Source organism: Hemitrygon akajei, chromosome 12 (assembly GCF_048418815.1).
Source record: "Hemitrygon akajei chromosome 12, sHemAka1.3, whole genome shotgun sequence".
NCBI lineage: Eukaryota > Metazoa > Chordata > Chondrichthyes > Myliobatiformes > Dasyatidae > Hemitrygon > Hemitrygon akajei.
The window spans coordinates 12260255-12273378 of record NC_133135.1 but is presented as its reverse complement, the minus strand read 5'-3'; the positions used below and the strand labels follow the sequence as shown (position 1 = coordinate 12273378).

The 13124-nt window shown below is 44.4% G+C and overlaps 1 protein-coding gene across 1 annotated transcript in view; it reads right to left on the bottom strand.

The window, feature by feature from the left end:
- Positions 1-13124, bottom strand: part of LOC140737429 (vitellogenin-like) — a 120344-nt gene that overhangs the window by 61806 nt on the left and 45414 nt on the right. Inside the window, exons 16-19 of the mRNA XM_073063916.1 lie at positions 10572-10691; positions 7048-7237; positions 5403-5493; positions 270-455 (exon numbers count right to left, since the gene is read on the bottom strand). Coding sequence (XP_072920017.1) covers positions 270-455; positions 5403-5493; positions 7048-7237; positions 10572-10691 — 587 coding nt within the window. The remainder of the gene's footprint in view (positions 1-269; positions 456-5402; positions 5494-7047; positions 7238-10571; positions 10692-13124) is intronic.

Here is a 13124-nt window from a genome sequence, read left to right as displayed (position 1 = left end):
TGACATATGCGGTGTTATTCTGAAATGCTGCCTTCAGCAAGTCACGCAGTATTCATGGAAAGAGATGCAGAGGTTAATGTTCAAGACTCTGTAAGGGCTTTTGATCGGAAACGTTGACCCTATGTTCCTTTCCACAGATACTGCCTGACTTGCTGAGTATTTCCACTATTTCTGACTTTGTTACTAAAGAAACAAAAGTTGCGATTGATTGATTGATCGGCATGTGACTAAATGTTGACCTTCACTACGAGCGGCTATGTTGGCGTTACCTGACAGAGAACAGCTGAATTTCCTGTTGCAGAGGGGGTGATTCAATTTTAATGTTCCTCTTTTTGTAGCTTATTCTTGCAGTGAAGTTCAGTGGGATGACAGTGCTGATCTTCAGCTGAATTTCCACTCCGGTCTGGATCATAGGGCTGTTTATTCCCATGATTCCTTTGACATCTTTCACGGAACTGGGAAGACAGAAAACAGCAGTCAAGTCACAAAGTTGCTTGGTGTGCACATCACAATCTATTCTGAACCCACAACACCTCCTCATTAGTCAAAAGTGCACAGCCGTGTCGATAATTTGAGGTGATCGAGGCATGCAAGGTTCTCACCCCCCCCCCCCCATTCTAACAACTTTCTACAGGAGCACCATCGAGAATGTTCTGTCTGTCTGCATTATTGTGTGGTATGGAATCTGCCATGCATTGGACTGCAAGGCCCTGCAGAGGACAGTAAAAACTACCAAGAGGATCAGGGGTCTTCCTCTCCCCCCCCACCCATGTGACATTTTCTGGGAGCTCTGTATAAAAGTGCTTGAAGCATTATTGAGGATCCCTACCACCTACCCCACAATCTCTTTGACCCACTACCGTCAGGAAGGAGATACAGGAGCATTGGTTGTCATGAACCCTGCTGGTCTTGCACCAGTTTGTTAACCGTTGTTTTATCTAGAGTCATTAAGTCCGTGTGCTTTCTGTTTAACCTTGACAAGTTTATTTTGACTGGCACGGGTTTTCAGTGTACTGCACTCGTTTAAAGCGGACTCCCAATTAGTGCAGTTTGTGTGTGCTTCGACAATGATTCACCTCACGCTCTCACTCGGTCAGGCCTCTGCTGCTCGGCTGGAAATCCTATGAATAAACCTGACTATCATTCCTCTGCACCTGGGTTTGCTCAGAGCACACTGTGGCAAGGCTGGGTAACAGCTTCTTCCCTCAGGCTGTGAGACTAACATATACCTGGCCACCACAGAGGTCTTATCACTAGGACAGTGAGCTGCTTACTGTTTACATTACTGTGCTGTGTACTATATGACAATAGACAATAGACAATAGACAGTAGGTGCAGGAGTAGGCCATTTGGCCCTTCTAGCCAGCACCGCCATTCACTGTGATCATGGCTGATCATACACAATCAGTACCCCGTTCCTGCCCTCTCCCCATATCCCTTGACCCCGCTATTTATAAGAGCTCTATTTAACTCTCTCCTGAATGCATCCAGAGACTTGGCCTCCACTGCCTTCTGGGGCAGAGCATTCCACATATCCACCACTCTCTGGGTGAAAAACTTTTTCCGCATCTCTGTTCTAAATGGCCTACCCCTTATTCTTAAACTGTGGCCTCCAGTTCTGGACTCACCCATCAGCGGGAACATGCTTCCTGCCTCCAGTGTGTCCAATCCCTTAATAATTTTATATGTTTCAATCAGATCCCCTCTCATCCTTCTAAATTCCAGTGTATACAAGCCCAGTCGCTCCAATCTTTCAACGTATGACAGTCCCGCCATTCGGGGAATTAACCTTGTGAACCTACGCTGCACTCCCTCAATAGCAAGAATGTCCTTCCTCAAATTTGGAGACCAAAACTGCACACAATACTCCAGGTGGGGTCTCACCAGGGCCATGTACAGCTGCAGAAGGACCTCTTTACTCCTATACTCAGTTCCTCTTGTTATAAAAGCCAGCATGCCATTAGCTTTCTTCACTGCCTGCTGTACCTGCATGCTTACTTTCATTGACTGATGTACAATATGTATTTTGTATTCTATTTTATTAACTTATTTATAGTAATATCTTGTCTTATGTGCTGTATGTGATATATGTTGGTGCACCATGGTCTGGAGGAATGTTATTTTGTTTGGTTGTATATATGTAGAGTCAAAGGACATTAAACTTGAACTTGACTTGTCTAAGCAGCAATGTTATCAGTAGCTTGTGAGCATGTTCTGTTGGTGCCAGAAGCTCAGTGACACCTGAGAGATGATCCCAGCACAATCCTTGCTGATTTGATTTCATTTGATGCAAATAACATACAATCAGTGGCTACAGTGGCTGATTGGTAGGAGGCAGTGAGTGGGAATAAAAGGATCCTTTTCTGGTTGGCTGCCAGTGACTAGTGGTGTTCCACAGGGGTTGGTGTTGGGACCACTTCTTTTTAAGTTATACATAAATGATTTAGATGATGGTATAGGTAGCTTTGTTGTCAAGTTTGCAGATGATATGAAGATTGGTGGAAGGGCAGGTAGCGTTGAGGAAACTGGTGGGATGCAGAAGGACTAGACAGATGAGGAGAATGGGCAAGAAAGTGGCAAGTGAAATGCAATGTTAGAAATGCATGGTCATGCACTTTGGTAGAAGAAATAAATGTGTGGAGTATTCTTTAAACGGAGAAAATCCAAAAATCTGAGATGCAAAGGGACTTGAGAGTCCTTGTGCAGAACACCCTGAAGGTTAACTTGCAAATTGAGTCAGTGTTGAGGAAGGCAAATGCCATGTTAGCATTCATTTCAAGAGGTCTAGAATACAAGAGCAAGGATGTGATGCTGAGGCTTTATAAGGCACTGGTGAGGCCCCTCCTTAAGTATTGTGAACAGTTTTGGGCCCCTCATCTTAGAAAAGATGTTCTGGCAATAGAGAGGGTCCAGAGGAGGTTCACAAGGATAATTCCAGGAATGAAAGGGTTATCATATGAGGAACATTTGATAGCTCTGGGTCTATACACACTAGAATTCAGAAGGATGAGGGGGGATCTCATTGAAACTCTTCGAATGTTGAAAGGCCTAGACAGGGTAGATGTGGAAAGGATGCTTCCCATCTTTGGAGAGTCTAGGATAAGACGGCACAGCCTCAGGATAGAGGGGCGCTCTTTCAGAACAGAGATGCGGAGGAATTTCTTTAGCCAAGGGGTGGTGAATTTGTGGAATTTTTTGCCACATGCAGCTGTGGAGGCCAGGTCATTGGACGTATATAAGGCAGAGATTGATAGGGTCTTGATTAGACATGTCATCAAAGGTTACGGGGAGAAGGCCAGGAACTGGGTTTGAGGAGGAGATAGTAAAAAAGGATCAGCCATGATTGAATGGCGGAGCAGACTCGATGGGCCAGATGGCCTAATTCTGCTTCTATGTGTTATGGTCTTTATGAGGCGCACCTGTACACACCAGACCATAAGACAGAGGAGCATAATAAGGCCATTCAGCCCATCAAGTTTGCTCTGCCACTTCATCATGGCTGATCCTGGATCCCACTTAACCTCATACACCTGTTTTTTTTGCCATAACATTTGATGCCTTAACCAGTCAGGAAACTGAATTTTCACTTTAAATATACCCATAGACTTGGTCTCCATAGCTGTCCGTGGCGGAGCATTTTGCAGATTCACTACTCTCTGGCTAAAAGAATTCCTCCTTACTGTATTCTAAAGGGTTGACCCTCAATTTTGAGCCCATGCCCTCTAGTTCTTGACACCCCTACCATAGGAACCATCCTCCCTACATCCACCCTATTCAGTCCTTTTAATGTATGTTAAGTCAAGAGGTTCAGTTGTTGTTCAGACCAAATATCAGAATGGTGAAGAAATGCGATCTAAGTGGAATGACTGTTGGTGTCAGACAGGTGGTTTGTGTAATGCCCCGGTTCATTTTTTTTTTGTGCTGTTCCGTGTGAGCTGCTTGGTTTCTGCTTATGTTGAGTTACTGTTGAAGATAAGAGATAAGAGAATTGTGTGACATCCAATTAGGATGGTTGGATTAAGGGGAGGTTTCTCTGGTGAGGGACACTAAGGTTGGGCTTGGGGCTTTTGTTAGCAAGAGATGAAGAGAGAAGAAGCCAGAGAGAGGAGGTCGTAGGATTCAACCCGGAGCGAAAACATGATTCGATGAAGCCCAGGGTGAGATTGATGGAGGATTGGTGATAGGGGAACTGCGAGCTCCAACTTGTGCCCTTTTCTATTGCTTTTGTTCTTTCTTTACTAATGCTCAAGTCAAATTAAGAATTATAAAACTAAATCTTTTAATTGTATGCAGTACACTGTCTGCTATTTCATGGTACTCATTTGTAACGGGGTAACGAATCACACAGCATCCACACAAACGGGGTTTCGGGGTGCACTCCCGCCTCAATCTCACATGTCTGGCCGGAGATTGTTTCCCTTAGACTTACGCAGCTGAATGTTTCATTTGTGTAACTCGGAAACTGCTGATCTACTGGGATTTTCACACATAACAGTCTCTAGAGTTTACAGAAAGTGGTGTGTAAATCATAAAAAAAATCGAGTCAATGGCAGCCTCTGTTGGCGAAAATGCTTTGTTAATGAGAGCGGCCAGAGGAGAACGGCCAAACTGGTTCAAGCTGACAGGAGGGCGACATCAAAAAGCCACACGTTACAACACTGGTGTGCAGAAAAGCACAACACGTCAAACCTTGAAGTGGTTGGGCTGCAGCGGCAAAAGACCACGAGAATACATTCAGTGGCCTCTTTATTTGATTCAGGAAGTACCTAACGAAGTGGCCACTGAGTGTCGATATCATTAGGTTAATCAGTTTGGCTCAACATTGTGGGCCGAAGGGCCTGTTTCTGTACTGTATTCTACCACGTTCTTTGGAGTTACAGCACAACCACAGTGGGCAGCTGGGAGTTACAAGTTGGCCAGACTGGCTAAAATATAATGCAGGTTTTTCTCCATAAGGGCATCTATAAACCAGGTGAGTTTTTAATGATGAACTTGAATGGCCATTTATTTATTGAGATCCAGTGTGGAGTAGGCCCTTCCGGCCATGCCAACCAGCAATCCCTAATTTAACCCTAGCCTAATCGCAGGAGAATTTATAATGACCAATTAACCTACCAACTGGTATGTTTTTAGACTGTGGGCGGAAACTGGAGCACTTGGACGGAGAACGTACAAACTTCTTACAGGCAGCTGTGGGAATTGAACCCTGGCTTGCTAACCTCTACACTACCATGCTGTATTATTAGCAATACAGAATTTTTATTCCATATAAAGTGGGCACTGGGTGTATTCCGCTCTATTTTTTGATGTACACTTGGCAATTAAAGTTAATCTTATATCTTAGCTTCTCATCACCCAAATCCTTTAAATGTATTTGCCCATCTGTTCTGTGAAAGAATTACCTGGCAGTGAGCTGAGATTCGAGATGAATGGTTCTGTTGAGGACGTGAGACAATGTTGTGTTGGAAAGGGGTGGAGTGAAAGTTGCCTTGGCTGTGGGAAGAGCAAGACAATGGTTATTTAGTTCATAAGCCCTTCTTCTCCCCTTCTGATCAAATAAATGTTGCTTTTTAGAACTCTGGAATAAATGATGGGAGTGTTAGAGGTACACAATAGGGCAGTCCATATCAGAAATAGGAAAGATTTGCAAAACATAAACACAAGTGATTTTGCAAATGCTGGAAATCTAGAGCAACACACACAAAATGCTGGAAGAACTCACTGGGTCAGGCAGCATGTATGGAAATGAATAAACGATCAATGTTTTGGGCCGAGACCCTTCTTCAGGACTAAGAAGGAAGGGGGAAAGATGACAAAACAAAAAGGTGGGTTGGTGGGGAAGAAGGCTGGCTGGAAAGAGATAGGTGAAGCCCCGTGGGTAGGAAAGGTCAAGGGCTGGAGAAGTAAGAATCTGATAGGAGAGTAGAGTGGACAATAGGAGAAAGAGAAGGAGGGGAGAACCCAACGGGAAGTAATAGGTGGGTGAGAAGTAGAGAAAGTGGGGAATAGGCAGGGGGGGTGGGTTTGTTCACTGGAAGAAGAAATCAATATTCTGCCATCAGATTGGAAGTACCCAGATGGAATCTAAGATGATGCTCCTCCACCCTGAGGGCGGCCTCATCATGGTACAAGAGGAGGCCATGGACTGGCGAATCGGAATGGGGAGGGGAATGGGAATTGGAATTAAAATGTTTGGCCTTCGGCGGATTCCACTTGTGGTGGATGGAGCTGAGGTGGCTGATGAGGCGGTCCCTCCGATATATGACGGGCCTTACCAATATAGTGGAGGCCGAATCAGGAGCACTGGACACAATAGACGATCCCAGCAGATTTGCAATTCCTGGAAGGACTGTTTGGGGCCCTGAACGGAGGAGAGGAAGGAGGTGTATGAGCAGTGAAGCACTTAAACCACTTGCAGGGATAAGTGCCTGGAGGGAGGTTTGTGGGGAGGGATGAATGGACAAGGAAGTCATGGAAGGATCAAGATTTCATATTCATTGAATAAGAGGTCTATTCAGAGTCTTTTAGAAGTTGTCATCAAGTCTGGTGATACGTGTTCTCAAATTTAGTACCTTCTGCCAGGTGGGATGGGGTAGAGGAGACAATGACTGGGGAAAAAGCTGAGTCACTTATTGCAATGAGATCTTTGCCATGCTTTAAGTACCCCCATTAGTCTACATTGTGGTCACCTCTGCGTCAAATGGCAATTCAGTGAAAATGAGCTAACGACATGATTGGTGACAGATCGATTGATTGAAAATCCTACAGTTTCTCGAGGCATGATACATCACCATTTTCTCAAGGGCAACTAGGAAAGGGCAACAATTGGTGGCCTTCCATTGCAGGAAATCTACAAGTCACACAGCGTCTGTGTTAGGAAAGAGCGGTTGACATTTTGGTCGAAAACCAGCAGTTCCTGTTTCTTTATTTGTCCAGGTTCTGGCACCTGCAGTCAATTGTGTCTGGAATACTCTCCGTTTTATTTCTCCGGCATTTATTTCCAACACTTATTTCAAAGACTTTGCTGTAAATGCCCGGGATAATTACCGTGTGCTTGTACAGCTGACACTGTAGTGTAATAGAAGGCCAGCTCCAAGGGAAGACCAAGTGATGTTGGCACCAGGTGTCGAAGCTCAGATACCAGCAAGGATTTGGTACATTTTATTGAAATCCCACGTTGAAGAGTGTTGATAAATTTCCTGAAAAGTCCATCCAGTTTTCCTTGGTTGCTAATCATCTGCAATAAAGGAAACCAAAGCAGAAGTGAGTGACCTTGCTCAACCCTTATACAGTTAATGACATGAGGGAGTGGGAATCCCTAGCTGGGGAATTCTTGCTTCCTGCCTCACTTGTGAATGAAAGCAAATGGATTGAGTGAACAATGGTCAAGATAGACACAAAAGGCTCTATGCTGGGATTCCAGGCTCCAGAAGTGGTACGAAATTTTAGATCTGGATCCTTAACTAGGGGATGGTTGGGAAAGCATACAGTAGATTATTGCTCGAGCAATCGTCAGAGTGGGAAATGTCAGATTTTGCAACCACTGTGGAAAAGCCTACACTGGTGACCGTCCCGCACTTTTCCTACACTACATCGATGACTGTGTTGGTGCTGCTCCCTGCACCCATGCCGAACTTGTCGACTTATCCACTTTGCCTCCAACTTCCAACCTGCCTTCAAATTTACCTGGTCCATTTTCGACACTTCCCTCCCCTTTCTCGATCTCATCATCTCTATTGCTGGAGACAGCTTATCCACTGATGTCTATTATTAACCCACTGATTCTCACAGCTACCTGGGTGATACCTCTTCCCACCCTATTGTAAAAACACTATCCCCTTCTTTCAACTCCTTTGTCTCCACTGCATCTGCTATCAGGACGAGGCTTTTCATTCTAGAACAAAAGAGATATCCTCCTTTTTCAAAGAAAGGTGCTTCCCTTCCTCCACCATCAACACTATTATATTGTATTGCTTGGAAAAGTATTCCTAGGACATACTGCAAGAATACAAATCAGTTGTCCAGTGGCCTTAAATAAATGAGATGCACTCTTGCATAGAGATATAGAACATAGAACCGACTCTCAGTGACCACTTTACCTCTTGTAATGAATAAAGTGACCACCAAGTTTATACTCATGGTCTTTTGCTGCTGTAGCCCATCCATTTCAAGGCTCAACGTATTGTGCATTCAACAATGTTCTTCTGCACACCTCTGTTGTAACGTGTGGTTACCTGAGTTACTGATGTCTTCCGGTCAGCTTGAACCAGTCTGGCTATTTTTTGCTGACCTCTCTCATTAACATGGTGTTTTCACCCACAGAACTGCTGCTCACTGCATGTTTTTTTCTGGTTCTCACACCGCGGTCTGTAAACTCTTGAGACCATTGTGCATGAAAACCCCAGGAGATCAGCAGTTTCTGAGATATTCAAACCACCCGGTCTGGCACCAACAATCATTCCATGGTCAAAGTAATTTATATCACATTTTTTTCTCCATTCTGTTGTTTGGTCTGTTCAACTGAACCTCTTGACCATGTCTGCATGCTTTGACTTACTGAATACGTATTTGCTTAATGAACAGGTACACAGGTCATAAAGTGACCTCTGAGTGTAGAACAGCATGGTACACAGTACAGATCTTTTGGCTCACAATGTCATGCTGACATTTTAATCTATTCCAAGGTCAACATAATGTGTCTCCCTCACACAACCCTCCATCTTTCCATGAACCTCTCTAAGAGTTCCTTAAATGTCCCTAATGCCTGTGCCTCTATCAGCACCCCTGGCAGGATATTCCATTCACTTTCCGCTCTCTGTGTAGAAAACCTACCTCTGACATCTGTCCCCTATACTTTGCTCCAATCACCTTAAACTTACACCCATTCATGTTAGCCAATGCTGCCCTGGGAAAAAGTGATTCTCTATCTACTCAATCTATGCCTTTTATCATCTTGTATGCCTCTATCAAATCACCTTTCATGCTCCTTCAGTCCAAAGAGAAAAGACCTAATTTGCTCAACGGTTCCTCATTAGACACGCTCTCTAATCCAGGCAGCAGCCTGGTAAATCTCCTCAGAACCCTCTCTAAAGCTTCCACATCCCTCCTATCATGAGATGACCAGAACCAAATACAATACTCCAAGTGTAGCCTCACTGAAACATTACCTCACAGTCCTTGAACTCAATCCCCCAACTAATGAAGGTCAACACCCCATTTGCCTTTCCAACCACCCCATGAACTTGCATAGCAACCCTGAATGATCTATGGATGTGCATCTCAAGATCCTGTATTCTGAGGCCTTCTGGTTCTGGACTCCTCCTCTGTAGGAAACATCCTCTCCACATCCATCCTATCCTATCCCATTCTCCTGCTTTCTCCCCATAGCTTTTAATGCCTTTACTAATCAAGAATCTATCAACCACCACTTTGATTATGACTTGACCTCCAAAGTCATCTTCAGCATTGAATTCCGCATATTCACCAGGCTCTCGTTAAAACAAATTCCTTCTCATCTCTGTTTGAAAAGGACATTCTTGTATTCTGAGCACCTCTGGTCCTAGACTTCTCCGCTATTGAAAACATCCTCCTGTCAAGCCTGCACAGGCAGTCATCTCCCAGTCTCCACCTTGCAAATAGGAGTCACCTGCCGCTGGTGCTCATCACCTGCAGCCTATTTAACAGCCTTTGTTCACTCATATGAACCAGATGCTCTTTGCCTTTGGTTACCTTGTTGTGTTAAGTATCTGCTCCCTCTTGTTTTGTAGCCTCTAATGGCTTGTTATTTTTGTAGTTTATTACTAACATATTGTTTACTGCTAAATCCTCTCCACTGCTCTGCTTTTGGGTCAAGCCTCTTCTACATTTCCTGACACGTCTTCATGTTCACTCGATCTCAGCCTTTCAATACTTGGTAGGGTTCCTCCTCGTTCCTCTAAACTCCTGCAAGTACAGGGCCAGATCAATTTAATGTTCCTCATACATTAATTTTTCTTCCCCAGGATTATTTCATAAACATCCTCTCCAATACCAACACATCTTTTCTTAGCTATGTCCACAACTGCTCACATTACTCCAAATGAGGTCTGATAAAGCATCATTGCTTTTGTATTTTAGTCCGCTCAAAATGAATGCTAACATTGCATTTGCCTTCCTTATCACCAACTCAACCTGCAAGTTGACCTTTAAGGAATCCTGCACAAGGACTCACAAGTCCCTTTGCACTTCTGATTCCTAGTCTGTGCCTTTATTCCTTCTACCAAAGTGATCATACACTTCCTACACTGTATTCAACTGCCACTTTTTTGCCGTTCTCCCAATCTGTCCAAGTGCTTGTGTAGATGCAGCCTGATCTACAGAATTCCTTCAGCTTTCTGTAGTGTTGCTCTTTAATATTTGATATTTTTACTCTTGGAGAAAGATTCTATCTGTCTCCCTGTCTCTTCCTCGCATCATCTTGTCAACTTCTATCAGGTCTTAAATTCTGAACTTTTGCCTATGTTAGAAACCTCAGGTAAATTTGCTCTTAAAAGGATCCAAAAAAACAGCAATTTCAATTTCTCATTTCATACCTTCATGATTTCTTGAATATCATTCTGGTTGAGTTCAACAAAAGTGATCTCTTGGCCAAACAGTTTGATGTAAACGCTCACCAATGGTTTAATTGCAGGCATCGATTTCCAATCAGACACCTAAAGGGGGACCAAGAGAAGAGGAAGAAGCAATGTGGAACCTTTGGAAGTCTACAACAAAAAACTGAGAATTACCCTTAGACACAATCTGATGGGGAATGAATGGTTCATGTGTCTCTTGTAGATAGGAGGAAGGATAATGGCTGGGTCACTGATTGATCTTTCTCAAAATCATAGCCACAGTGTGCACCATTTTCATGATGCAATTGAATAACTCACTAAAGCTTGAGGGGTTGAGGAAGATATGGTTAGAGGGGTTAGAGCTGAGGTCAGGCATGAGACCAAAGGATATCATTGGGTCGGAGGGCTGAGAGTACAAACTGAAGTCCAGATGCAAGATCTTGACTGTCCATTTCCATCATAGATGCTGCCTGACCTGTTGAGTTCCTCCACCATTTTGTGTGTGACTCCAGATATTCAGCAACTGTAGTATCTGGTGTCCCGAACTCACAAAGGTTTTCCAGATCCATGGCTTTGCCCTTCCAAAGGAAATGATCATGGGGCTTTTGCTGACAAGTTTCTCTCCAAGTGACAAATCTGGATGTACCTCTATACTGGGGACATTCTAGAACTTCCCAACAGTGCTTCGGCAATAGATCCACCAGTGATTTAAAGGGAGCTCACCACCTCGCTTGTCCTGAGGTCAGCAAAAAAGTGCTTGAAATAAAATAAACAGGAGTTCCTGGAAATACTCAGCAGGTCAGAAAGGGTACGTGCAGTCACTCAAGTCTGCTGGAATCTAGAGCAACAAGTAAGATGCTGGAGGAACTCAGCAGGTCAGGGCAGCATCTCTGGAGGGAAATGGACAGCCAACATTTTGGGTCGAGTCCCTTCATCGGGACTGCAAGGTAGAGAGGAATTCACCCATATAAAAAGGTGGAAGGAGGGGATAGAGTGTGAGCTGACAAATAATAGGTGGTCCAGTTGAGGAGGGGTGATAGGCAAATAGGGGAGGGTCTTTGACCTGAAATTATAACTTTATCTCTCTCTCTCTACAGATGCTGCTTGACCTGCTCGGTGTTTCCAGCATTTTCAGTAAGAGAATAGAATTTTCAGGGAGGGAGAAGGGAAATGGTGAAGGGGTGGGGTGGGGGGTCAGGGACATTACCAGAAGTTTGAGAAATCTATGTTCATGCCATCAGGTTGAGGCTATCCAAATGGAATATAAGGTGTTGTCCCTTCCTCACCTTACCTCCTTGCTCACCCATCGCCTCCCTCTGGTGCTCCTCCCCCCTTTTCCTTTCTTCCATGGTCTTCTATCCTCTCCTGTCAGATTCCCCCTTATCTCTTCCACCAATCAACTTACCAGTTCTTTACTTCATCCCACCCCCCTCCAGGTTTCACTCATCACCTGTTATTTCTCTCTCCCCTCCCGCCCCACCTTTTAAACCTACTAATCAGCTTCTTTTCTCCAGTCCTGCTGAAGGGCTTCGGCCTGAAACGTCAACTGTACTTTTTTCCATAGGTGCTCCCTGGCCTGCTGAGTTCCTCCAGTATTTTGTGTGTAACCCTCTCCTGCCCCAGCTGTTCAAGGAGGAGGGTTGGACATGGGGCTAGCAACTCCATCCCATTAAAACCCAGTGCTACAGAAACACCAGCAGAAGCTCTAAAGTCCTCATTCTTGGGAGAGGAATTTATCTTCGCCAAGATGACATATGAAATTGTGCAAATGGAAGCCACGGGGCTGGTGAACCTTTGGCCCAGGACTGAGGACCCTGGTGAGCTGTCATTGGTGATCTAACCTCAGGTGGAGTAATGAGTATAAGATGAAGAAATAGATTAGAGGAAATTTGTGGATTTCTCAGGTAATCCACCAACGTGCAATGCTCTCTGAGTTGACATCTCTCTGATAGCTCATGAAAATAGCTTTTTTACTTCTTAATCATCTGTTTTTCACCTTAAATATGTTTCTGGGCCTTTTAGAGCCTGCGATTTACAGCTTGGAGGTTGTTTGAGGGATCCAGCGCTTTGCCGTCTCCGAGAAGATTCCAGGAAGTGAGTGCGTACTTGGATGGCTTCGATGTGAAGAAACTTGGAGACGAGGCATGAACCGATGTTCCACTCTGTCTAGCCACTGAAAGCATCCATTAGAGGCATCGAGGAAGACTGAGACATCGAGATGAATGCAGAAGGCGAGTGAGAGGTTTGGTGCCTTTTGATCAGTTTCAGGGAAGGCACCTGTGAGCAGCCTGTCACTGTGTGGCTCACTGTGGCAGGAGGGTAGGCCTTTGCCTCGTATGGGAACCTGCTCCTTCGATGAATGTTGGTGAGATCGTAGGATGGTATCGGGATTCCGCATTTATGGACTGGACTATTTGCTTTTATGGACTGTGGAATTTTACAGCTTTATGGTTTTTATATTCTGTGTTTTTTATCACCTGTTCCTTTTCCATTTTGTTGTGTGAGGTGATGATGATTGGGGGTTGATGTTCT